At 44.6% G+C, this 27,740-nt stretch overlaps 1 protein-coding gene across 2 annotated transcripts; it reads right to left on the bottom strand.

Annotated features, from left to right (window-relative positions):
* Positions 1 to 6,382: 6,382 nt before the first annotated feature.
* Positions 6,383 to 26,030, bottom strand: LOC133411531 (BTB/POZ domain-containing protein KCTD1). 2 transcript variants are annotated; one of them, XM_061694039.1, is made up of 5 exons: positions 25,676 to 26,030; positions 14,657 to 14,835; positions 12,849 to 12,993; positions 11,231 to 11,536; positions 6,383 to 7,513 (listed from the first exon to the last, which is right to left on the bottom strand). In XM_061694039.1, the coding sequence occupies exons 2-5, from the start codon at positions 14,818 to 14,820 to the stop codon at positions 7,349 to 7,351; spliced, it is 780 nt and encodes a 259-aa protein (XP_061550023.1). In that variant the 5' UTR covers positions 14,821 to 14,835; positions 25,676 to 26,030; the 3' UTR covers positions 6,383 to 7,348. The 2 variants fall into 2 exon arrangements, with proteins under 2 accessions (XP_061550023.1, XP_061550022.1); XM_061694038.1 differs by lacking the exon at positions 25,676 to 26,030 and adding an exon at positions 16,021 to 16,550.
* Positions 26,031 to 27,740: the final 1,710 nt, after the last annotated feature.

Below are 27,740 nucleotides of genomic sequence, written 5' to 3'. Positions count from 1 at the left end.
CTAAGTTCTGTATATAAATTGTCATTCTTGAGGATGTTGGATACTGTGGGTGTGTCCGCTGAATGTACTGAAAACACACCCCACTCAATTTTCAGCTGTCAAATGTTAGTAGTCAGCTACAGGTTGAATAACGTGTGCCGCTGTGTTCAGTAAAAAAAAAATTACTTTCCCTTAAGTGTCTCTTGTATGTGGGGATCTACACACAAAAATGCTGAGGTGCTGACGTATTAGACGACACTGCCGCCGGTCAAGCGACCTCGCTAGCTCGCAAGCTCACGGGCTAGTGAACGTAATAAACAGTTAACTTAAATGTCACCGTTGTGTGGATCGACGCGAAGTGCAGGAGCGAGGCTGTGGTGCATTGGATGGAGCCGACTGTGGTCCGCGAGCCTGCTAGCAGCTACTAGACGCTAGTATTTGGCCAATTTGCAGTGGAGCCGTCCAATTCGCCATCGCCTCACTCGGTGCGCCGCTCGTGGCATTTTTTCGGGTTGTCGGCATAGCTTTATGGCTAACTGCGTGCTGTAGTGGCAGAAAGGTTATTATTACAAAGTAACTCGCAATTGCGATGGATGGCCACTGATGAAATGACGACGCTCAGTGTGGTGCAGAAGCTCTGACCCCACCCAAAGAAATCTGTACAACTGAGATTGTGAATAAGGGGTTACACGGTCTTTAAAGACAGGTAACAAGATATTGTGGTGCTTTCGGGCAGGGAATGGATTAATGTCATTTTAATTCATTTCAATTGGGAATATTAATTTAAAATAAATGAGCTTGGCCACGGAATGAATTAAATTCTTAAGTCGAGGTAGAAGTGTAATTGCACGATTTGTGTTTGTTTTAGGTTCATAATCAACAGTTTCTCACGTGGCAATGCCTGTTTGTTTGTTTAGTAGCATTTTGCTCGCCGTCATAACGAAGGACTTTTTTGTTCTCTTTTTTATCTTGTTCTTATTTATTCTCATGGCTGGAGGTAGAATGTGGTGGTTGATGAGGGGCTGAAATGAACCGAGCCTTAGTCTCAGCCCGGGGGACGCGGCGCATATCTTAGCATAAGTGATGGCCAACCGCGGGGCTCAAACGTTGCCGAGAGAGCCCCGAGGACAGCAAGCCCTGACAGATCATGTATTTATAGGTCTGTTGAAAGACCTCTATTGTGTCCCACATAGCCCGAGAGCACGTCTGTCCTCTGTATTATAATAAAGCCAGTGGCCTTACCGCTATGATGGATGGCTGGCCCTTGAATGGCGGACTCCGCGATCATTAGAGCGGTTCGGGTCTGCCCCGTGTGAAAGGCTCTTTCAGTACGATTGTAACCTTTGAATCAAGGCGAGTTATCCCGTCTTAATTGTCAGCCATGGGAGGACGGTGCGGAGAACAAAAAGAGAGAGAAAATGAGTGAGGCCGAGTTCTGTTTTTTGTTTTTTGCGCCAAAGGATACATTTGCAATTATCTCAATGGCTTGAAATGCCTGCTGGGCTTTTCAATACAGGTTAGAGAGAAGCACCTTTGGCATTTAAAGGCAGCTTCACGGATCAGATTTCATTGCTGCTCAAATTCCATCACGGCTCCGCTCAGCCATTTTGCACCACAACTGTAAAATAGAGCATGTTGTAAAAAGTATCCCAAAAATTGGAGAAAATGGGAGGGGAAAAAAAAGTCTCACACACACACATTCGCACTTGCTGAAAACGAGACAAAGCTTGACTTTTGGACGCCTTGAGCCTCACAAGCCGAGTGGTGTTTGAGCTGTTTCCCAATCGCATGTTCTTCTGTTACCTCTGGAGTAGAATATAAATGATACCCTCTCAGCGTACAGTCCGTGCCAAAGGGCCCTGCAGGAAGACGCAGCCCCGGCTCGAAAATTCCTCACTGCAAGCGAGAGCTCCTCCACTCAAGCCCTGACTTTTTCAACAACACTCACACAACAACGGAAAAGTCAAGCATCTCCACCAGCATTACCTCAAATCCTCTCTTATCAAACTTAGACAAACGGAGATATTTTCATGAGGATATCCATTTTCAATACATCCCTGCTGACTTCAGAGCAAGAAGGCGGGGCACACCCTGGCCCGGTCGACAGCCAATCGCCACTCACGGTCACACTGGTGGACAATTTCCAGCAGGGGCGTCAAACTCGTTTCTCTGCGAAACACATTCTAATTAGTTTCCCTCAGAGGCCCGTTATGACTTATGAATGTACAGTAGAATTAGTCACCTCATCATATTATTACATATTGATTGTCATTTCACGTTGTATATTTTAAACAACAAACTTAGCTTGAAACAGCAACATTATTTTAACGTTATTCTGGGCCCTTTTTTGCACCATTCTGACTTTTTTCCCTTGCAATACGTACACAATATATAGAGACACACACACATATATATATATATATATATATATATAAAACTTTATATATCTAAATGTATAACTTTTTCCTTGCAATATTCCAACTTTATTCTCGTAATTTATATTTCGACTTTATTTTTCTAACTTTGCAACTTCTTCTAATATACATGACAACTTTTTTCCTTGTAATATGAAAATGTATTTTCTCATAACGTTAGGACTGTTTTCTTATAATGTGGCTTTATTCTCCTGTTTTTCGTGTAATATAATAACATTGACCCGTTATGACTATTTTCATAATCAATCAATCAAATTGTATTAATAAAGCTTTACGAAAATCAATCCCCTCCCGCCACTTTATTAAGACTATTTTCTTCTAACATTATGACTTGATTCTCATAACTTTTTTTCCTGTAATATGCCCATTTTTATTCTCATATATTATGACTTTTCTCTCGTTATATGACATCTTTATGCGACCTGTTTCAGATCAATTACAGTATTTTTCTTGCACTGTCGCAACTTGTTTCTCATAATATTGCGACTTCCTTCTTTTAAGACGAACCACCATATTCTCACGACATTACGACCTAATCCTTGTAACAGTATGACATTCATCCCATAATCTAACGACTTTGTTTTCATGTCACTACAACTTCCTTTTTGTAACTTGGCAAATTTATCTCATACCGTCATCATTTTCTCGCACGACTTTATCACGCTATCCTTGTAACTTGACAACTTTTTTTTCTGGTAATATAATTCTTGATTTACTTGTCAGTGTCGCTTCGTACATACAGTATCCGAAATGGGCCACGTGGGGTGGAAACATCGGAGTTAGATCACTTGAACTAGCAGTAATGGAGTAATAAACAAGACATGCAATAAAAAATATTATGCTGTCAAATCAGGAACACTGACTTTTTTTTCCCTCTCCAAATAGCGAGTGTCAATTTGTGAAGCGTTCTCCTGCCATGGGTCGTCCGTCTAAGAATATTTAAAGCCCAGAGTCCGTACAGACATTCATCTCACCAACGAACGAATTCCTCCGCTCGAAATAATTCCTTGGAAATCTGTAGCCATTATATTAAAATAAAGATATTTATGAGCCTACGGTCTTTCAACTGTCTTTGAAAATTTGAAATCAGCCCCTGAGGCCGAGGCAAGGGGAAGACAGAAGGGCGGCTGAGGAAAGAGAAAAATGGCACAGGAGAGGTGTGGGAGTTGTGTTTTTGCTTTTTTCGCCGTGGGTTCCATTTATAATCAGAACACTGGTATAAAATGGCCGAGGGCGGCTTTTTCAATAAAGGTAGGACGCATCTGTGCAGCTAAACTAAAGATCAACACGCAGCGGAGGGAGAAAGATAGTTAAAATGACTTTGTGTAACATAATGGCGAGCTGACTGCGTCCATCCATTGACCCTGCACCGCACGAGTCGCTTTCTCCAGGCGCTATTCAGCCTTTTGATGACTTCAAATAATCACTAGAGACACACACACCACAGAACAGTTGTGAGGCTTTACCCTTTATTCTTTCGTCCCTTCAAATTGACTACAGATTGCTTTCCTTCTTGGAATCTTAAAAGATATTATACTTTTAAATAGCGCCATTAAGATCACATTAATCCTGCCCTTGCTATGGATGAGGAAAATAATATATCATCACCCGCTTTCGTGGTTTATAATGTTAGTGGACCCGCCAAGACACCTCTTTTGCTGCGTTAGCACTAGCATCGTTGCTAGCATTAATGTTCAATCCTGTATTTATGCCTTAAAGCAGGGGTCACCTACATAGCTCACCTATGATGAGACATTGCAATTTCCTAGGAATGGTGAAGTGATCATTTCAAAATGTAAACATTTGCGGAGATTTCAAAATAAAAGTGTCGCATATGGACATTCATCTCTTTCCTACCTTGTTAAATCCATCCATCTAGCCATTTTCTATATCGCTTACAGCTCATCCATCTTTCTGACACATGATGATTTGTCAAACGTCCGCAGTGTAGCGCCAACTATTGCCGGGGAGGACTAACTCAATGTCAGATTTATTTTTGCCCAAGGTATCGGTGGCTGGTATCGGCAAGCTTCATGAGTACCAGATACATTAAAATAAGGCTGGTATCGGTTCTCACCCATCTGTATGATCATTCGACCATAAAGTAGTAGCTTTAAAATCATGTCGATGGTACACAAGCTGGTGAAAAGGAGAATAGTGTTACCGTTACCATTTAGCATTGTAACTTTGTGCTGCGGATTCTTCTTCTCTCCCGACGCAACTTCATACACAAATCATTTTGCATTTAATGTACTGAAATTGTGTTCATGGTACTTTACTCACTAACAGGTATAATATTCACTGTCTTTGATACCTGCACAGTAGCTGCTATCCAGTGAGTTTGGAAGCAAAGCAATGATGTGCAACACAAACTAGTGCACCTCCAGCCTTGGAGAATGAGACTCAAGCTAAAAAAAATTAAAAACATTTTTAAAAAAAATTAAAAAGAGTGGGAAACTGGGGCACAAGAGGCCTGAAAGGGAGACGTAGCATAGCATCAAGCGGCAGATAGCCACAGAAAGTAGCGATTCTGCCATAAGGGATGAAGTCGACAAGATGACAGGACTCTGTGTGAGATTTCACTTTGGATTTTTTGGGGGCCCCGCGGGGATTGTGTGGACGCGCAGCTGACAGGACTCGCGTGGGGAAGTCGGCTCTCTTCATTCCAACTAAGTAACGAAGGCTTCCGTGCAGCCACCGGTGCACCGGCGTGAATCCTCCAAGGTAGCACCTGTGCGCTTGGCCAATGTTGGTTTTGCCTCTGGTGTTAGACTGACAAACGAAAGCACATCAAGTCAGGCAACACTATGTTTTGCATACCGTATCATTCTCTACTTGCATTAAGATCAGAAGTCATGTAATGTCATTTTACTGTATGTGCATTTATTTGTGTAAATGGTCAGTTGGCATGTATACTAAGTCTTGCATTTCCTTACTCACACTAGGAAATCTGTGGCGTGCTTGAGCCCGCTTGACTCGTGCCAGTGCTATGATGCATATTCAAATTCGGTTCACTTCGCATATTGCGATGTCTCCTTTCTTCAGTAATTCATAAAAACTATCGCCTTGCACAATAGAAATAAGCAGAAAGGATCCAGTCCAAAAAGTCAACGACATGCTTAGTCGCGTGTACATACTCACACAACTACGACAATGTGATTGTTCTTAGCATCTTGCACAACAGAAACAAACAGAATGACCGTTACCGCCGTGTAAGTGTTATCTGATTAATAACTAGTACCTTGCACGATAGCAATAAAATTAACAACTACTTATCCACACAGTCAGAAATATACAATCAAAATAAAAACAATTCCAAGACACACTCAGTCACGCATGCATTGACTTTTCATATAATTCAATGTAATGCGATCGTTTGTGGCTTGTCGTTCTGCTCACTAGTTAATCATTATAACCACCACTTGGCACAATAGAACGAAACAAAACAACAAGAAATAATCCAGTCAAAATGTCCAAGACAGCCTCGGTCAAGACTCGGTTGGTCACGTGTCATGATTCACGGGATCGTTCCTATTGCCACTTACTCAATACACCTTTGCCCATTAGAAATAAACAGAATGACTAAAAGTAATACACCACGTCAGGAAAATGGAAAATTGAGCTCATGTACGCCTTAAGACTCGCACAGTCTGACTGTGAAATGGCTTTTCCGTCATTGTTTATTCTGTCCAAGACGGCAAACGTGTCAATCGTTCAAGCAGCACCACTGATGTGTCTGAATGAAAACGTTCAATGAAAAGCAGGCAGCCAAACACCACGACAACTTTAGTTCAAATTTATTTCGGATTATTTTGCTACATTCCTCTGTTTCGCAAAACTAGGGAGCGTAGGTCAGTCAGTTATCTCAGAAAGAATCCAACTTCATGTCGATATGTGCTACAAATGGAGATCATTTTGAAGTGGCCAAAATGGAATTCAGTCATGTCTCAGGCAACAAATTTGCATCAAAATGTCAATTAAAAAAAAAACACGTAAACAATGAAAACATTGACAGTCATGTTGTCACCATCTGATTATTTTCATTCCTGTAAGCGACAGAGGGGGCGCTACGTCACGAAACGGTCATTGCTCCAGTAAATAATCAGCATGAGCTTTCAATTGAAATGTATTATCTTTATGTAATAAAAAAAAAAAAACTATTAAAGTACAAAACACTTCATTGGTATCACAATATTCAGTGTGAAAAAGATGCGCTGGCCAAGCTGTCTGTGAGCACATTCCGCACCGGCACACCGCCACCGGTGAGGCGACGGCGTCGAGTCGCCAGTGACGAGCAATTGGGAATGCCGTTAAAGTCATTCATGGAGCACAATTTCCAATCATGCATCCATCCATTTTCTGTACTCTTTTTTGTATTTTTTAACAGCGCTTGTCCTCAATTGGTCGCGGGTGAGCTGGAGCCTATCCCAGCTGGCGTCCACCCTACACGAGTTGCCAGTTAATCGCAGGTCACATACACACACAACCATTCCCACCTATAGACAATTTCGAGTCTCCAATTAGCGCATAGAAACACAGCGAGACCTTGCAAAATCCACACGGGAGGGCCGAGGCTGAGATTTGAACCCACAACCTCTCATCTGTGAGGCGGACGTGCTATCCACTATGCCGATTTCAAAACATATTCAACCTAATGTAGGTTCAAAGTTTTAAAACAAACTTTATTTAGGGATAGAACATATATAAATCTTTCTCAATTTTGAATTACGGAGGGGAGGTGGAGACATTCACAAATGTCCTCGCAATCTCTAACTCAAATGTCGCAAATTCGCATATGCACCTTTATTTTATTTTTTTTTAATTCTCTAGATGATTTTATAAGAAAACAAAAACATTGACAAGAAAAAAAAAAAAAAAAAACAATGAAGAAAAAGTGAAGACGAGTCCAGAGCACTGAAAAAGTCCAGCAGTCTCTAATCTAGCTGCTCTTGCTTTATCCTATTGGAATTGGGTCCTCCTCGCTGAGCCGTCCTCCTCAGTTCCCGCCTCAGAACGTACTCGCTGAATTGGGACGAGTCCACGCCTCCCCCGCAGGAGCCGGCGATCTCGAAGCCTCGCTGCTGCAGGCGCTCCAGAACCTGAAAGGAGGCGGAGACAGAAAAAGCGAGGTCGCTTTTATATTTGCATCGTAGGAGAGGTCGGCCACGGACAATTTAGAGTGTTGGACGAGGCCGGACTACCCGGAGAAAGCCTGAGATTCGAACAGCGAGCCTCAGAACTGTGAGGCAGACGTGCTAACCACTATAACGCCCACCCAGTATCCTCCCCTCCCATTGGTTCATTAGTTTAAAAGAGCATTTTGCATATTTCTGTTCTTGTAATGGCACTTTAGTGGTCAGTGACTCTGGTGTTAAGATGTTTGACCAGTACTCATATACAGTATGAAGAGTTCAAACGCAAAAGCTGGCAAGCCCCATTTAGACAATAACAGAGTCACGCTTATGAGCGGAAGATCACGGCATTGTTCGATGGTGCTTTTCCTAACCCTGGAAACCCAAACTCCCTCGTAAAAGTTGTCGAAAAATAAAGGCTCAATTGCCAAAATCGCTTTCAGAAATGATTAAGCAGCAATATTCATTGGTGACTTGACCGTTATGCGCCTCCCGAATATGTGCGAAGTTGTTCAACAAAAGCAATCCACTCCCATTAATAACTGACTGTGACTTCACAATAACGCCACGGTCCATCCCAGTGGTGTCTATCGACACCTCGTGTTGTTTTTGAGAGTACTTTGAAAGTCTCTTAACAATATGCTGTTGAGCAACACGACGACTGACTGGAATTTCAACGAGACTCTCATCCGAAGAAACTGCCTCGTTATTCACGTTCATTGTTGTCACGCGTGTGTCGCTCGTGTGTTTGTGTTGGTCCGCCTATGTGTTTGTGAGCTAGCCGCCTCGCAGACATCCGCAGACGTGTCCCGGGGCCTGTAGGATCACATTCCATCGAGGAGGCCCCAGGGAGTTGTGTGGCTTTCTCTGCAGCGCTTGGCTCAGTGTGGGCTGCTCCAAACCCCACCCACCCCCCATATTCCCCTTTTCCCAATTTCTCCCCCTAAGCCCCCAGGCCCAAGCCTCCACCGAAACTACAAAGGTCCCCCGTACTGCTGGCAGCCTCCCCCCACCCTCCTTTCCTTCTCTCAACCCCCCCCTCCCCATCTCTCCCTGCCTCCATTAGCTGCAGATACAGAATCCACCGCCGGTGTGCTTTAATAACCAAACAGGATTATGGGCCCCGCCTGGGGACAAGCTGCCAGGGAGCACGCTGAGTTTCTCTCTTGCACTCACTTCAGAGACGGTTTTGTTGTTTTGATTTTTTGGGGTGTTTTGCAGACTGTCCAGATCAATGCCAAATCTATTCAAATATGCCTCCTCTCCTTCAATAATGTATCACACGAAAACTGAGAGGCTTACGCATCTGAAAAGCTTTTTTTTCTACTCGACTGACTGCTCAGTGTCATGTCGACCTCCGCCAAGGCCTTTCCATCCATCCATTTGGCGAGAGACAGGGCCACACCCTGGGCAGGTTGCCAGCCAATCGCTGGGCACAAATCCAAAAACAAGTTACACTCACGTTCACTTCTTGGGCCAAGGGACCCCCTCATAATGATAACACGAATTATCCATAACTACAATGTGTACCCCTAAATGTCATTGAATTTAAAAAAAAAAAGAAAAAAAAGCCTATATTAGAGAAAAAAAGTTTGAATGTTATTATGACATTAGTCATATTTTTTTCAAGAAAAAAGTTATCTTCTGAGAGGAAAAAAAAGTGATATTTTTCCACATTAAGTCAAAATATTATAATGTTAAAGTCAAAAGTTTAATAAGGCAAAAAAGTCATATTTCAAAAAGTGAGTCGCAAAAAAAATGATAACTTTTGTTCTCGAAAGAAATGGAACTTTATTCCTGTAATACACCTTTTGTTCTAAAAACAAACAAACAACTTCAATCACGTAAGGACGTGCAGTTTACGGTATGTGATTCTGCGCCACAATCACATCAGCGCTTTTAACTGGTCCAAAGGTTGGGAGGAGTAGTTGGATTGACTTTGATTGTTCTGTACCATTTGCGGAGCCCCAAGTTAAGGCTCTTGGACCCCAGGCTGTCCCCGACTCCCCGCACCTCGGTTTGACCGCTACTGCGTCAATGAACTAACGTGCACGTTTTTGGAATGTGGGAGGAAGGCGAAGTCCCTGGAGAAAACCCAAACGAGCATCGGGGTGAACATGCGAACTCCGCACAGGAAGGCTGCTCACGCGATTCGAACCCGTTAGCTTTGAGGCAGACGTGCATTATTCGATGCCTTTAAAGCAACATGCTTATTAAGTTATTATTATTACAGTTATTAAGATGGATCAACAACATTTCCATTGCCTGCTTTGCTGAACTGAATATTTATTCAACAATGTGCTCACATTGGCTCAAACTCTCTCTGGTTCCAGGACTTTTTTTTCTAGCAGAAATGTCATGTTCCTGTTCTCTACCTGCCTCTTCTGCCATTTTGTTTGTGTTTCCACAGTTTCCTTGGTGACAGCTGGTGGGCGGAGCTAGTGCTCTCTGTGACATTTTGTTTTTAAGGTGCAGCTGAACAGAAAGGACGGCGGCCGATTATTATTTTGCTTACACCAATTGCATTTCGAGTTCCTGTGGCGATGACTTGTCCTCGTATGAATAAAAAAGAATCAAATAAATAGTCAGTCGGGGACCTGGCAGTCATAGTAACACCGGGCTTGATGACTGTTTGGTGTTGGGGCTCCCCTCTCATGGCCTGCGGCTGCTGCCCCCCCCTTATCGTTCCCTTGTCGGGTGCCCCTATCCACCCTCCTTTCCAACAAACAAGGGATACTCTCTCTCGCAGGTGGGGGCCGCAGGGATCCATTGCCACGCAATGGATCCCTGCGGCCCCCACCGGGTGGCCAGTTGTCGGGGCGCCTCGGTGTGGCCGACGGGACCGCCCTGGGTCCCTCCACTGGGGCCCTGCTCTCGGGCGGACCCCTGGGCCCAATCCCGCCCCTCGATTGATGTAGAACGGTGTCGATTCACTTTCATGTGTCCGCAGGCACACACCCCTGGGACTCTTTCACTGGGTGTGGGGCCACTCACTTATTGCGACAAATAACTCATGAATATGCAAATCGCTTGTGTATCCCCTCACTCGTACTCTCGTCCTGTAGACTTTTAGAATTTACATAGTTAATCCCACCACACTTCAGCGGTACTTCACGACCCTTGTCCTGCATGCTTCTTCTCCTGTCCTTGTCCTGTTCTATCTTGTCCTGTCCTTCCCTCACAGGGTGCAGCACTACAGCCCCCATGCAACGCTCATATTGAATGTTTCATTGTTGTAGATAATGGAATGATTTACTTCTCTCATCCTGTTTACAATTAGTGCTTTGTCTTTTGTCTTTGTTTCCCTCTCCCCTCTAGAAACTTTTTTCTGTTCGACGGATCGACTCTGATTCTCAATAAACTTAAATTATAATACTAAGAAACCACAGCGGAAGCTTAAAAACTAAACTGTGACACAGTAAAACTGTTCCGGCATAAAAGGGATCCAGATCTTCCATTCTGTTTGACCTAAAAAGCCGAACAGGACAAAAATAAATAAAAAAAATAATCAATCAAATAAGGATGATGGAAATAAGTATGATGGTAACGGAGTCTGCTACCGTGTACTCTTACGCCGCTGCGCAACCTTGTTCAACTACTGAAGGGTGGTCACGCGCACCCCAGTTTGGGACAAATTGGTGTCTCAGTATTATTATCATACGCCGTGATGTACAGCATGCTTACCTGGACGGAGTTGAGGTGGCAGTATCCGTTGAGCGGGAAGCGGATGACGTGCGTGGAGTCGTGGTTCCAACCGGCGTTGACCGAGTTGCACATGACATCGCCGATCTCGGGAAAGACGTCCTCGATCAGCGCCTTGTCGCCGCTCAGCGTGATCCTCTCGCCCAGGTCGGGCGCGACGCGCACCACCACGCACTCGCAGGGGCGCGACACCCGGCCCAGCTCCTGGTCCTGGCGCCAGTGCTCCAGCTCGGACAGCATGGGCTGCAGCTGGAAGTATCTGGCCTCCTCGTACAGCAGGCTGTAGTCCTGGGAGACGAGCACGCGAGGCACGTTAGCGCGCCGAGACAAGCGAGTGATTGTTATTCCATGTCAACTCGGGTCAACAGCACAAATGAATGTAAGCATGAATAGCTCGGCTGTATTTACTTACCAAGCTTAACTGTGCGCCGTTTGTGTAAACAATACAGAAGAGCAGTCTTGGGAGCGATATGTTACAAAAGTCATTACAGTGTTGTATAATATACCGTTACGGAGTCATCGTCCGGCTTTTCAGTCACGGTTCATGCAATAATTGAGTCTTACGTGTCAATCGTTATAGCGGCACCACTGATTGATTGTCATTTCACTCACGTTAATCATTACTCACAGCCGCAATGATTATCCTCATGGCTACAGTATTTTATTTTACTTTACTTTACTTTGTGGACAGTTTTTTTCTATTTTTAAATATGACATTGTTTTTAACAAACAATTGTTCTTAACCTAAATTTTTGTATACATTTATTTTTACAAATCAAATCTAATTATTATGTTCTAATACAATTGATTACGTCAAATACTTCACATTTTGTGAAATTTTCCATTTTTGATCTTGTGTAAAAAGTACGAAAGATCAATGAAACGTAAGCCCATCAATTCCTTAAAAAAACAAGGATCACATTTTTTTCAATCTGTTGGGGTTTTTGGGGGGGCATTGTTGTCTCGTTGAAGGACAACAATTCAATGCAAAAATTGTACTTTAGAATTTCTCCATTGTTTTGGGGAAAGTGTCGCATAAGTGATGAAACATGTTACATTTCAAAGAGAATAATATTGTAACTTAACGGTAACTAATAAGCTACAACGTATTACAACACACATGTTCACAGGCTACAGTGCCGCTTTAACCGACAATACTGCTGGGCCTCAAAGGCACCACATCCGAGTTTTGTTTGCTGCTTGACTTGGGCCTGTCTTTTGTCTTTGCTTATTTTAGCTGACATACTTTCCACTGATGTAGCCTCAGCGTGGATAATCTATCAGATGATGTGCATCTTCGCTTGCTCCTGGGGGGCAAGTCAAGTAATTACTGACTAAATGGTAGACAAGAGTTAAATGCTAGGAATACGAATACGTCACATGTAGTGTAATTCATCCTTGGGACACAGACTATTTATTCATGTATCACAATGACAGATTGTTTGTTTTCCTCCTTTCCTATCTTTGATCTTTGGTCCACCCTTGCTCGGAAGACCCCCGATGTTTTTTTGCGGCAATCCAAACACGGCCTGGTGACCCGAAGGCGGGCGCGCGTATCGCAGAAGCGCCGAGCGTCCGATGAGATTTTCTGCGGGCTTACTTTGAAGTCGTCCGGGATGAGCAGCTTGGACGTCCTGAGGAAGTTGAGGATGTAGCGGAACATGTGTCCGTCCCTGTCAATGAAGTAGTGCTGCTTCAGGCTGTCCAGCACTATGGGCTCGGTGCCATCGAAGAGGCGGCCGATTCTGTGCAGCGACAGGAGACATGTTGGCAGCGAAGAGGGAGGGTCAGCATCTCAACAGAAGCTTTTTTGCAATTGATTTACTTATTTTTGCACTTATAACAACATGCAAAGGGGCACGTATGGAAAATTGAATAGTTGGGTCACTGGAGTGCCTGCCCACCTCTCGAGTGTGAAATTAAACAACCGAGTAAATCTTTTGGTATTTATGTATTTCTAAAAATCTATTTTTTTTTTTTTCGGGTAGCTTTTATTTTCGTAACAACAGTCTAAAGCAGAGTTTCTCCTCCCATGACTTGATCAGTTAGACTGGATGAAGATCCAAGCGACTGCGACATATTCCCATATTTCCCTATGTATCTATATTTTGTGTTACAGTGTAACACTCTGGTTTAGTAAAACGTCCAATGCAAGTCCCGCCTTCCAGGCTGGTGAGACCAGAAACTTGAAGGAATCCGCGACTGAAGGAATCGTATGATTCCCGACCCCCTCCTCTGTTTAGTAATACTTTAACTGGATAAATGGTCGGCATACTTGAATGATACCGAATGATATTCTTGTGGTATTTTGTCAAAAGATGTTGCGAAAAAGAGACAATGCATAACGTTGACTATATTGTGCAGGGGCAAGGAGTCGTTCAGTGGAATAATGAAGCAAAAGAAAGAAATTGGGAGCGGTCAGGGCCAGCTGGTCGCACTCTGCCCGGGGCAGGGTGCTGCTCGCCCTCGGGCGAGTCGCCCGCAGCGACCTCCTGGCCTCCAGATGGCCCTGTGCCCTTTGGCCTTTTTTACTGCTGCTGTGGCATCTGTGCAAATAAGCACGCCGCTTTTGTCTGCGCTCTGCACGCTGAATTCAACATCTCGGACCGGATTTACACCGCACGTCCAAGTGGCCGATTCCCATTTAATGCCTAGAACAGTTTCGTTTCCCGAGTGAAGTACCGTATTTGCCATACGGTTGTGTTGACACTGATGGGACACATGAAAGACATAAATAACTCCACTAGTATCGACCCCAGGCATTGACAACACAGGAGTGAACAATAACACATAAATAATACAAATATCGGAATTCTGTCAGTTGTGTGGATTGAGTTGTTGATTCATCGTGTCTTGAAGCAACGAAAGCAATATGGAGGGCACTAGTTAGCTGCAGGGAAACAGGAGTTCAGAACATTTAACGGCTCTTCCAATCACTTTAAAAGCACTGTTTTAGTATATCTAATGAAGACCTTAGACCGTAAACAAGACAGCATGAGACACACTTCAAATGTGTCGTTTGACCAAATGTCCTTGATGGACGAAGGGAGAAAATTAACAATCATTTTCTTTACGAGTAAAGGAATGTTCTGAACTCCTGTTTTTGTGCCAAGCTATCATGTGAATGTAGCTCAACTTCCCATAGCTAACCTGAATACTATGACTACTTGTATTAATTGGTACTACTCGTATATACTACATTCGCATGGAGCATTGCCAATTAAAAATGAGTCTATTAATATTATTACGGGACTGGAGTGTTCTGAGCTCCTGTCTCCATCCCAAGTCACGTTGCCCTTCTTGAGACACAAAACTAGTTGAGAGTGAATCGACAGCGCCTCGGCCGGTTGCAGCAATGTATCGCATGCTCCCGTTTTGCCTGCGAATCAGCAAGAACGGAAAACTCACCGGGATTCGGGGAATTTGGTGAGTGTGGCCAGGCTGCTGGTGTACATGTGTCCGCCCACGTCGATGTGCACCGGCGCGTTGGACTTGGTGAGCTGCGCCGGCGTGGGGATGCCCTGGTTGCTCAAGGGAGACACTGGCGAGCGTGTGATCATGGGCCGGGACATACTGGAGCGATTATCCTGTTGACACACATTCCAGTTGCCCTTCAGTAGTCCGCGCTTCCATTTTTTTCCCCGTCCTCGTTCGGGTCGAGGGCGAGACGCGGACGGGTCTGCGGCCACAAATAGCCGTTCGCGTTCACCCCTACGGACGCTTCAGGGTCTTCAATGAACCTAACGTGCGTGATTTAGGAATGTCGGAGGAAGCCAGAAGTACAAACCCACGCGAGCACTAGGAGAGTGCGCAAACTGGACACAGGGAGGCCAGAACCGAGATTCAAAGCCAGAACCTCAGAACTTTGAGGCAGACGTGCCAGCCACTAGGCTACCGTGCCGTTACTGTACGCATAATGCTGCTGACTATGCTTGCTGCTCTTCACGTTCACTTGTGTACGTTAGCATCGATTTATTCCAATGGTGTCCAACTCAAGGCCCGGGGGCCACATCCAGCCCGCCACATCATTTCATGTGACCGGCGACAGCAAATCACATACGTCAGCTTCTGTAATCTGTACCAAAATTTCAAATTGTTATGTAAAATGTTATAAATAATAACATTGAGATATTGCAAGCATGTTTTTGTTTCGTTACCAGTAACTTGAACACTAGCTGAACAAATGACTGTCCTTGATTTCTGATTTCAAAATTGCTGTTGTTATCCATCAATTTGTTGTGTATATGCAATAATATGATGAGGCGATGAAACATTCATCGTTTCACAGTCATAACGGTCTTCTGACCACCATCCAATGTGGGCAGCGAAAAAAAAGTCTGAGACATCTTATTCATTTCAACTCCCGAGCCAAGAATCGAACCCAGAACCCCTCGAAGTGAGGCAGGCATGCCAACCACTACATCCACCATGCTGCCCGGCGTTCATTAAAGTGCAAAAAAGATAAAATAAATGGGTTTAGATCCCAGTTCGACCTTGACCTGAATTTTGCCAATATCCCAGAAGCACTCAACCCCTGCAGGCCAAAAAGCAAATTAATGTTTTTTTTTTTTTTTTTGGGGGGGGGGAGCACAGTCTAATGGCGTAATTAGACTGCCTGTTTTTAACCTAAAAACACCATTAAGAGCAGAAAAAAAAAAGTTGACAACTCGCACTCTCGCAGTAATAAAGCTTGTGCCCCCAAAACAGGCGAACCAAACGCGTCATGCGTAAAATGCCCCCCTCCCCATCCACCCCAGAAAAGCAGCATTTACCTGCGCCGGCATGACGCTGGTGGGCGACGAGGTCACCGAGTGGTCATTCTGCTTGAGCGAGGCGGCGGGCACCGGCTCTCCGCGCACCGCGTACATGAGCGACGTCTCGCGGCACTCTGGCGCCCGCATGGGCGCTCGTTTGAGGGGAGCGTGCACCGCCGCCTCGTCCGCGGAGGTGATTGGCCGCGGCCGCTTCCTCGCCTTCTGATGCGTCAGGTCCATGATATCCGTCTCGTCCATTTTTTTCTTTTTTTTCCCCTCACGAGATTTGGTTTGGTGTCTCTTTTCCTCCTTTCTCGTCCTTTTTCTCGGGGAGACTGTGAGGAGGAGGCGGCGCGGGGAGAGCGTGGCTGTCAGGCGGAGCAGCTCGCTCGCAATGGCTGGGAGAAGTCAAAGCCCCCGACAACATTAGCATCGCAGCGCCCGCGGCTCTTGCAGGCTGTCGCTCTTTCAGTGGCAGCAGGTACGAGTGTCGCATTTTCACGGGCACCGCAAACCAATCCTCTCTCTACACTCGCTTTTTACCTCTTCTTCTCTCTTTTTTTTTTTTTTCCCCCCCAAAACGGGTCTGAACCCCCACACCCACCCACCTTCCTCTTGTATGGCTGACCTGTGCCCTCCCCCCTTCTTCTTTTTTTTTTTTTCTTCTGCCCCTCCTAATGATGATGCGCGCGCATAATACAGGGATGGGGGAACCTTTTTTTTTTTCTCCAAATACATGGATGCAACAACTTAAATAAGCTTGCATTTGAAACAGCTCGTTCGCAAAATGCAGAAACACACTGAAAGTGTGCATGCTGATAAATAAACTGTTAGGGAAGGTCAATTGACAGTACCGTTTCGAATGTTATTTCCGAATATGACTCGCCATTATATTTCGCTGAATGTTCTGAACTCCCTGTTTCCATTTCAGTGTCATTGACTTTGCAGAGAGTGGACGTGGTGAATTGTTACCACGGCAGCGTTCGAAGAAATGTTTCCTGTGACTATTATTGAGTGCGACAATTAAAATCTGCAATCACGAAGAGGAATGAATAAATAAGAGTCGGTCATTTTTAAAAATTATTACTATGAGTATTATAATGATTTGTAATTGGATTGGACAATATTTCTCTGAATGTCTTGTTTGCATGAGGAGTTAACAGCAGTGATGCAGCTCAATTTTTTATCGTTAATGTATCATCAACAATTTAATAAATGTTTCGTATTTCTATCTTCTTTTCCTTTGGGCTTGTCCCGTTAGGGGTCGCCACAGCGCGTCATCCTTTTCCATGTAAGCCTATCTCCTGCATCCTCCTCTCGAACACCAACTGCCATCATGTCTTCCCTCACGACATCCATCAACCTTCTCTTTGGTCTTCCTCTAGCTCTCTTGCCTGGCAGCTCCATCCTCATCATCCTTCTCCCAATATACTCACTATTTCTACTCTGGACGTGTCCAAACCATCAAAGTCTGCTCTCTCTAACTTTGTCTCCAAAACATCGAACCTTGGCCGTCCCTCTGATGAGCTCATTTCTAATTTCATCCAACCTGGTTACTCCTAGAGCGAACCTCAACATCTTCATTTCAGCCACCTCCAGCTCTGCTTCCTTCAGTGCCACTGTCTCGAATCCGTACATCATGACTGGCCTCACCACTGTCTTCTAAACTTTGCACTTCATCCGAGCAGAGACTCTTCTGTCACATAACACACCTGACGCCTTCCCCCTCCACCCGTTCCAACCTGCTTGGACCCATTTTTTCATTTCCTGGCCACACTCACCATTGCTCTGGACTGTTGACCCCAAGTATTTCAACTCCTCCACCCTTGCTATCTCTTCTCCCTGTAGCCTCATTCTTCCCCCACCACCCCTCTCATTCATTCACATATATTCTGTCTTACTTCGGCTAATCTTCATTCCTCTTCTTTCCAGTGTGTGCCTCCATCTTTCTAACTGTTCCTCCACCTGCTCCCTGCTTTCACTGCAGATCACAATGTCATCTGCAAACATCATGGTCCACGGGGATTCCAGTCTAACCTCATCTGTCAGCCTATCCATCACCACTGCAAACAGGAAGGGTCTCAGGGCTGATCCCTGATGCAGTCCCACCTCCACCTTAAATTCGTCTGTCACACCTACAGAACACCTCACCGCTGTTCTGCCATCCTCATACATGTCCTGTATTATTCTAACATACTTCTCTGCCACTCCAGACTTCCGCATGCAGTACCACAGTTCTGTCTGGGTACTCTGTCATAGGCTTTCTTTAGATCTACAAAGACACAATGTAGCTCCTTCTGACCTTCTCTGTACTTTTCCATCAACATCCTCAAGGCAAATAATGCATCTGTGGTACTCTTTCTAGGCATGAAACCATACTCGCAAATACTCACTTGTGTCCTGAGTCTAGCCTCCTCTACTCTTTCCCATAACTTTGTGTGGCTCATCAACTTTATTCCTCTATAGTTCCAACAGCTCTGCACATCACCCTTGTTCTTAAAAATGGGCACCAGCACACCTTTCCTCCATTCCTCAGGCATCTTCTCACGCGCTAGAATTCTATTGAACAAGCTGGTCAAAAACTCCACAGCCACCTCTCCAAGATGCTTTCATACCTCCACAGGAATGTCATCAGGACCAACTGCCTTTCCATTCTCACTTTCTCACTTCCCCCTTACTAATCATTGCCACTTCCTGGTCCACCACACTTGCCTCTTCTACTCTCCCTTCTCTCGCATTTTCCTCATTCATCAACTCCTCGAAGTATTCTTTCCATCTAGCAAGCACACTACTGGCACCAGTCAACATATTTCCATCTCTATCCTTAATCACCCTAACCTGCTGCACATCCTTCCCATCTCTATCCCTCTGTCTGACCAGCCTGTATAGATCCTTTTCTCCTTCTTTATTGTCCAACCTGCCATACATGTCATCATATGCTTCTTGTTTTGCCTTTGCCACCTCTACCTTTGCCCTATGTCGCATCTCAATGTATTCCTTTCGTCTCTCCTCGGTCCTCTCAGTGTCCCACTTCTTCTTAGCTAACCTTTTTCCTTGTATGATTTCCTGTACTGTGAGGTTCCACCACCAAGTATCCTTCTGTCCTTTCCTGCCAGAAGATACACCAAGTACTCTCCTGCCTGCCTCTCTGATCACTGCTGCAGTGGTCCAGTCGAAAAGCTGCACAACACTCGTCCTGTCTCAGCTTCCACCACATGGTTCTCTTCTTTGCCTTTGTCTTCCTAATTTTCCTCCCCACCACCAGAGTCATCTTACACACCACCATCGTATGCTGTCTAGCCACACTCTCCCCTACCACTACCTTACAGTTGGTAACCTCCTTCATATTACATCACCTGCATCACCTCCACCTGCGTGCTTCTACCTCCGCTCTTGTAGATCACCCTATGTTCCTGCCTCTTCTGGAAAAAAAGTGTTCACTACAGCTATTTGCATCCTTTTTGCAAAGTCTACCACCATCTGTCCCTCCAGATTCCTTTCCTGGATGCTGTACTTGCCCATCACTTCTTCATCACCCCTATTTCCTTCACCAACATGTCCATTACAATCTGCACCAATCACGGCTCTCTCTCTGTCTGTGATGCTCAGAACTACTTCGTCGAGCTCCTTCCAGAATTTCTCTTTCACCTCTAGGTCACATCCTACCTGTAGGGCATAGCCACTAATCACATTATACATAACACCCTCAATTTCAAGTTTCAGCCTCAACACTCGATCCGATACTTTTTTCACCTCCAAGACATTCTTAGCCAACTCTTCTTTTAAAATAACCCCGACTCCATTTCTCTTCCCATCTACACCATGGTAAAATAATTTGAACCCGGCCCCTAAACTTCTAGCCTTACTGCCTTTCCACCTGGTCTCCTGGACACACAATATATCAACCTTTCCCCTAATCATCATGTCAACCAACTCCCGAGATTTTCCTGTCATAGTCCACACATTCAAAGTCCCCACATTCAGTTCTAGGCTCCGCGGTTTCCTCTTCTCTTTCTGCCGAAGAACCCGCTTTCCACCTCTTCTTCTTCGACTTCGACCCACAGTAGCTGAATTTTCGCCGCGCCGGTGGCGGACTTTGTTATACCGACCGATCCGGTATGGAATTCTTTGGATGAACGCTCATGTTTGTTTGGCAAAGTTTTAAGCCGGATGCCCTTCCTGACGCAACCCTCTGCATTTATCCGGACTTGGGACCGGCCTACAGTTTGCGCTGGCTTGTGCCCCCCATGGGGCTGCATTTTTCGTATTGCTATAGTACAACTAATTCTACATTCTAATTCTGTTAGTTTCGTATTTCTATAGTACAACTAATTCTATACAACACTTGCATGGAAACATCATTTTATACCATTCAAGGAGACATTGAAAATGTGGATTGTCATAAATTAAAAAAAACATGAGGTATGATAATTTGACAATTCATTTAGTCATACGATATTTGTCTGAATGTTCTGAGCCCATGTTTACATGCCAGTGTGGAACTGAGTACAATCATGCAGCCCAAAGGAGTTAGCATTGTGTGGCTCGCTCGACGTCCATTGGCAACTCCCCCAGGACGACACCAGATGGCACTGTTCTTTGCTAATATAAAAAAACTGATTTTATATTTAATGCAGAGTCCAGTGTTAAATGAACGTGCGAGTAACATCCGAAGTCAGCCCTGAGTTTGCTATTCAAACAGCCAAATTATCACAAAGGTATCAAAACGCATCCTCTGCTACTTTGGATTGAAATACTTTGTGTGACCATCGGGACCCCGTGTTGGATTTCCAAGACTGCTCGAGGAATCTGAACATGAGAAGCGAGTGGGCAGCACCCAGTCCGTGCCTTATGTGCCCTTGAGCCAGGCACTTAACTTTGGCAACTGATCCCCCAATGTCTGCATGTCAATGGCCACAAAAACAGTCTGGAATAATTGATCACTTTTAGGAAATGTTTCTGTACCTAAAGGGGCGGAGCTAGCCACACTGCGGTCGTATGACCTCGTAAAAAAAAACAAAAAACAAAAAACTCTATGGATATATCCTCATTAATTAAGTTCGTAGGTTAGCTGGAGGCTATCTCAGCTAACTTTGGGTGAGAGGCTGGGTACACCGTGGACCCGTGGCCAGCCAATCACAGGGCACATATACTGTTGACCAACAACCATTGAGCTCACATTCACACCAGTGGACAAGTAAGAGACTTCAATGAACCTTGCATGTTTCTGGAATGTCGATGGAAACTGGAGTACGCGGAGAACACCCACGCCATATATCAAAATTGTTCCGTTGCAATCTGAAGTGCTTACTGAACCCGAACACAGAAAGACCCCATATATCAACATCTAGATCACACTGTCGCATTAAAAGAAGCATCATTGCCGTCGTAATACTAATGAGGAACAACGGCAGACCACAACATGTGCTAATGCTTCGAAGTCTACCGGTCTGTCGGACTGAAAAAGCAAAAGGTGTGGTGAGGGGTGAAGGGTGAAGGGTGGGAGGCAAAACACCACTTTTAATAAGACTCCGATTGAATTTAATTAGTTCAAGCAGTGGCCTTAAAACATGCACACTGGCGCGTCTTGCTGGCAGTGTGAGTTTCACACCTAAGACTACCCAATTAGCAATTAAGCTTGCCTTTGAGTGCGGGCCCGCAATGTGCTGTGTGATCCCGGTCTGATTTGCATGCCATTTGTGCACGCGCTGATAAGCAGGCAGGCGGCAGCCATGCATAGTTTTAAAATTCAACTCCAGGATCCCTCGCAGAAGGCAGAGGGGAGCTGCGGGGCAAATGAGAGAGGGAGAGAGAGGGAAAGAGAAATCACATGGCTGCTCTTCAAAAGGCGACCTGTGTAAGGCAGCCGGCAAAGTGCGTGGGATCACACTCAGAATGCAGGTAATTTGTTCCCTGACTAATTTCGGGGGATGATGCTTCCTGCGTGCGTGTGAGTTGGAGAGCAAGGAGCGTGCCCGTGGAGAGTTCAGTTCTGAAAACAGCTCGGTGGAATTGGATTTCCTCAAAGCCTTGTCATCGCAAAGGTGCATTGAGTGTATAATCCGTGAGGCATTTTGGAAAATAGCAGGCAAGACAGGTTGAAAGGGAAGTGGTTGCCGGGTGGGCGGAAGCAAGTAGCAACGTAGCGCAATGTGCTGTTGAGTCGGTGGAGGTGCACTTAAGAATGCGCCCGTGTGTTACATGCGCAGATGTCAGCCTCATATTGACGTGTTACATCCATCCATAGGTTTGGAAGGACATTCCCATAGAAGAGTACACGCATACTGACAAGGTGTTCCCCCTTTTCTGTCAAAGTTAGCAAAGGCCCAGTTGTCGGATATCTCAAAAAGATTATCATGAATCATTAGCGATTATCTTGTGGTGTGCGCTGTGTTAAGAGAGTCATTTTTTTTTCTCCTTAGCGATTATCTTGTGGTGTGGGCTGCGTTAAGAGAGTAAAAATTTTTCTCTCTCCGATCTGCTTGGAATACGGCCATGGCCGGCAATAGTAAATGTTAAACCTGTTCAACATTTTAGATCGCAAATCCTTGTGTGTGTGGTCCACACAAAGGTCCGTTGAAGCGGGGTACACACATAACGATAACGGGGCCGAATCGTAGCATTTCCTAAAAGTCAGCAAAGAGCTGATTCTCACCTGTCTCTAAACGATTATCCTCAGCGATTATCCTGTTGTATGGTGTAAGAGTGATTTCTCCTCCCTGATCTGCTCAGAAAACAGTCGGCAATTATAAAAATCCTTGTTTGTGGTCAACAAAGAGTTGGGCCGAGCCCAGACTTTGCGTTGCAATGTGAAACAAAATGCGATAGCCAATTACGAAGCCACGTGAAGATCACGTTGTTGCCGGACAGAAACAGAGGAGCAACTCAGTGTTGCAATGAGTGTTTTTATAACTTGTTTCACAAGTCATTCAGCACAATTAATGTGACAAGGCGAGTTTGCTCCTGCAATGTATTACTAGGTAAGCTAACAGTTAGCCTAGCTTCTTCTGTTTCGTCTACTACGACAACGTTTACTTTTTTGTATTTTCAGGAAGATTGGTTGTGCTGTGGCGCTGTGCTCCTCTCACAGTTCAGTTTTAGTCGGTACTGTTTTGGGGGATGAAAACTGTGATTCGTCAGTTGACATTTGGTTTTCGTATGGTGTGCTGTATTGATCATCCCAAGGGTGTGAAACTAGAGGAGCAGCGCGACTTAAATCCGACAGTTAGGCAACAACTCTGCTCCTACTACTAAAGTCTTTTGAATTGGAAGGACTCGACTTACTGCTTGTACACTAAAAGTTTCCAGAACTTGTTTCAAAACATATTTGGTGGAATTGGCTTGTTTATCCCGCTGGTGGCGTCACGTTGCTCATAGCTAATGGAAGAAAATCAGAACCAGAACCAGTGCATTAAAACAGGAAAAGCCACACTAGGCCTCCTGTTAATTCCTGTTATGTAGCACCACGTTGTCCTTAAAGGAGCAAGACGCACCGCGTCAACTTGCTGTGTGCCGCAACGATCACACAGTGAGGACTCAATATCATGCAGCTTTTCCATCGTTCAATTAGCATTTCAGATCAGAGCATTAGGATTCAGAAGAAGCCGAGGCACACTGGTATTTACATAATCTGGATGGGTTGTCTCTGTTTTCCTGCCCCGTGGCCGTTTTGTCTCAAATGTCCGCATGGCACAGACAACTAAGTGCACACGTTGGAGTCGGTTAACCCCCCCCTCCCCCCAAAAAAACAAAAAACAACCAAATACAGTATCATGTTGTTTACTGTTCTGCTGTTCAACTGTTGCTATCAAACTTTTTCATATGATGTGGAGCAGAATCTGCACTGCATCACACTGAGGCATGTTTGTCATAGTTCTCATGTGTAAGGTAACAAAAAATATGAGAAACAAGAAACTCTCAATTTGATGGAGTGCAGTTCTACACTGCTGCAAATCACAATAATAAACCTATTGTGGAATCAATACCGCTCTGTCAGTGTCAATCAAAACTGGAAAGGCAGAATCTAATGAAAGGCGTACCTCATGAAGTGACCAAGGAGTGTTATAGCTTACGCTGCTCGTCATTAAGAGAAACAAGCAACGTCCGGTTAAAAGGCACAAGATAAAACACAGCAGAACACAAATGATGTTTGTGAAATTTATTCTTGTCAGTGCTAGCAAAAATGACTTAACCAACTTAAAACTCTAGAGGCCCATTTAATGTTGTTATTTTCATGGTATGGTAGGATACAGTATGTTACACTATGATATTGTAGTTGTTTTGGTATGAAACGTTATGAAGTTATGTATGTTATGTTATGCTATTCAATTGTAAGTTATCTTATGATACAGTACGCTATGTTATATACAGTAGTACGATATGCTATGGTATGTTCCAATATCCCATGGTATATTATGAATCGTATGGTGTGTATTATGTTATAGTTCAGTTTGTTATGCTAGGCTATGTCATGGTATGATATGGCAAGAAATGTTATGCTAGTTTATGTGATATAATAAACATGTTATGCTATGCTATTTCACAATGCTGTTATGTCATGTATCAAATATGAAGTTGTGGTATGTTATTATATGGTATTTTATGATCTATTATGGCATTATATGGTATAGTGTGCTATGATACACTACATTTAGGTATTTTAGGTTATGCTATCTCATGGCGTGGTATGTTTGGTTCTGCAATCATCATGTTATAATATTTGAAGTGACGCTATGGTGTGGTATGTGAGCCTATGTTACATATTTGCAGAAGGTTACGTTATGTGGAAGCTGGCCCTTTAAGAGTCATCTTTCTGCATTTTCCAGTTGTGTTGGGTGTTAGCACAGCGCCTGCAAAACTACTGTGTAGTTTTCTAACAGCGCCATCAAGTGGCCTCTCCTGACGTCACACAGCATCAAATTCCAAATAAAATGCATTGTACAGGCGTCTCGCGCTTTTTTTAATTTTTTTTTTTTTTTTAGATATTTTGGAATTTATGTTTTATTGCTTTGAGGGTGTAAGCAGCCGTGGCGTTGGGTGATCATTTACACGGAATAGGTCGAGACTCAGTTGGATCACCACCGGACCTCTTTTACGCACGACAACACTAGACAAGATGCAAACACGAATGTGATTTAAAATAATAATAATAATAATAATAATTCTTTCTATTCTGCGTTTTGTAAAAAGTTACATCATGTTTTGTTTTTCTCCGGAGAAAATGAAGTGGGGGCGCCTGGGGCGTACCGACTCCACAATGGCGTCTTTGGGGCAGCCAGGAAGTACGATTGCTTTCTTGACCAAAATAATAATTTAAAAAAAAAAAAAAAAAAAAAAAAAAACCCGCTTTGAAATGCTCTTTCGAGCGAGTTAATAGCAAGTTTGACTGGCGCCGTCGAGAACGCGTTGCCGCGCTTTATTTTGGGGTTGGCCGTTTTTTCGCCATCATTTCACACAAGCCGGCAGCGAGCTCGCTTAGTTCTCTTAGATTCCTTGTTAATAAAGCCGGAGAGTGTGCGGGAAAGCCAGTTAGTGCCTCAACGTGGCTCGCAAAGTGCGCCGGCACACGCGTAAAGGCTGCTGCTGCTGCCGCCGCCCCCCAACCACCAACCACCAAACCCCACACCCCACCGCGACTGCACCCGATCCAACGCCAGAAGAAATCTGCGCTTACCTGCTGGAGTCAATTCAAATTCTTTTCGGCGATCTGCCTCCTCTCTCGCCACCGCCAGCGAGAAATGCAATAGCTTGCTCTGTCGCTAAGGTACAGAAGAAAATGGAGAGAATCGTTGCTCCGGGGCTCCCGAAGCCCTCGAGGCAAAGATCAGGATACAATTAGCTCATGTCTCTCTCTGCCTCACAGTGTTAAAAAAAAGGAAAAAAAAAAAACGAGCTTCTCCCTTTCTCTCTCTTTTAAAAAAAAATGTTTTATACAATCAAATGGAGAAATCAGTTTCTTTTCCGTGGATTGAAAAGAGCCTGGCTTCTCACAGCAGCTGATGCTAATCGTTATGATTAGTTTTGATGTAACGTTGCCTGGGGCCAGTGGATGGAGTGTTTCTTTTCTTCCAGGCAGAAGGGGGGAACACAAAACTGCACTTGATGATGATTATATAGATTGCTGCTGCTTTGATTTTTCCTTCTTTCTTCTTTTTTTTAGCACTATCAAACGCAACTGCTCCACTCACTCACTTGTTGAATGGCTTCTACTATGAGGAGAATGACTTGGTCGCTATTGAGTTTTTTTGTTCCCCCCCCCCCTAACTTTCTCCTGTGCAATCAAGTCTGAATCAGTGCCTGAGGCCGGTGCTTGTGTGTGTGCGTGAGCTCTTTTCAAATGTTCACCCATGCATGCTGTCAGCGTCGAGATGGAGGCAAAGTAAATGACTTTTTTTGTTGTTTTTTTTGTTGTTTAAATGTCTTTTTGTTCTTTTCGTAACAAGAGCTTTCTGTTAATATCTGTATGCTGTGATGTCGCGTCGAGGGCGGCACGTTGCGCTCAGTGGTTGGCACGTCTGCCTCAAAGTTCAGAGGTCGGATCCGGGCTCGCAGTGCGTGAAGTTTGCACATTCTTCCCGTGCTTGCGTGGATTTTCTGCAGGTACTCTGGCTTCCTCCCATCTTCCAAAAAAAACAAACTTTTTTTTTTTTCCTGTGCTATCTGTACTTGTACATACTATAAGTAGAGAGTGTGAGTACTTTTGGCACCTCTGCTTAATCAAGTTATCAAATATAGTTCCTTTGGTTGACAAAAACAACTGTGTTTGCATTGCTGATGATGCATATGATGTTATTTATCTATGCCCAGCCTTGCCCGCCCCACCCAGGAAATTCACCAGACCTTCACGTCCCACATCGGGGAACGAAACAGAGGCTTAAAGTGTTGTTCAAAAGTTATTTGCCCCCGAGCTTCGTTGCTGGCACATGATTCAGCAGAGACTCAAATGTGGAGGCCGCACGCACATGTATGCGCACATTTTTACTGCGACAAAAAAGAACAGAGAGCGCCCGCAGGACCCAGCGTCCCATACGTTAGCCGTTTTGCCAACAAATGAAGCTCCGTCGTAACGGCGGGCGTTGAAAATGCGCATCGGACGGCGATTTGGATTTCCTGGCAGCTTCGTGGCCAAAATCTCTAAAGGTCAACACCGTAACGTTGTTGTGGAAGAAGAGGCTTCTTCTCGAAGAGCGCCGGCTATGTAGTGCTTTGGTGAACACATTTTCCAGATTGGTTGCAGATGTGAGCTCGCTCCAAGCAGACGCAATGATATCATCTCGTTATAAATACACTCGCGCGCACGCAAGAAAGGAGCTCGCCCTGGAAAAATTGACGCTTTTTCCAGCCCCAAAAAAAAGTACATTCAAAGTGCAACTTTTCTCGATTGCTCGACGCATGCTCAAAGGTTTTCCGATGCTCAGGTTTGTCCCGAATCTTCTGCTACAGGCCCTAACTGCTGGGCATTTCCCATCATGCACCGGGCTGCCTTCTCCTCTTTCATCTGTTCTCGCTCAAACGACATTATTCTAAACAGCGACGTCTCTCTTTCTTTTGGACCGGACCGCCATCGCTTTGCTTCTCACATCTGTTTGTGTGTCGACACTTTTCACTTGTACAAACTGGATTTCTTTAAGATGATGGAAAGATAGGCCTCCGTTACATTTGAACAAGACTCAACGCTTCCAAATGATTCAAATGGGGGGGGGGGGGAATGGAAATGTGTGTCCATTAAAAAAAAATGC

The sequence above is a fragment of the Phycodurus eques genome, chromosome 13, assembly GCF_024500275.1.
Source record: "Phycodurus eques isolate BA_2022a chromosome 13, UOR_Pequ_1.1, whole genome shotgun sequence".
Lineage (NCBI taxonomy): Eukaryota > Metazoa > Chordata > Actinopteri > Syngnathiformes > Syngnathidae > Phycodurus > Phycodurus eques.
The sequence above is the reverse complement of the archived record's forward strand: the minus strand, read 5'-3'. Positions and strand labels throughout refer to the sequence as shown.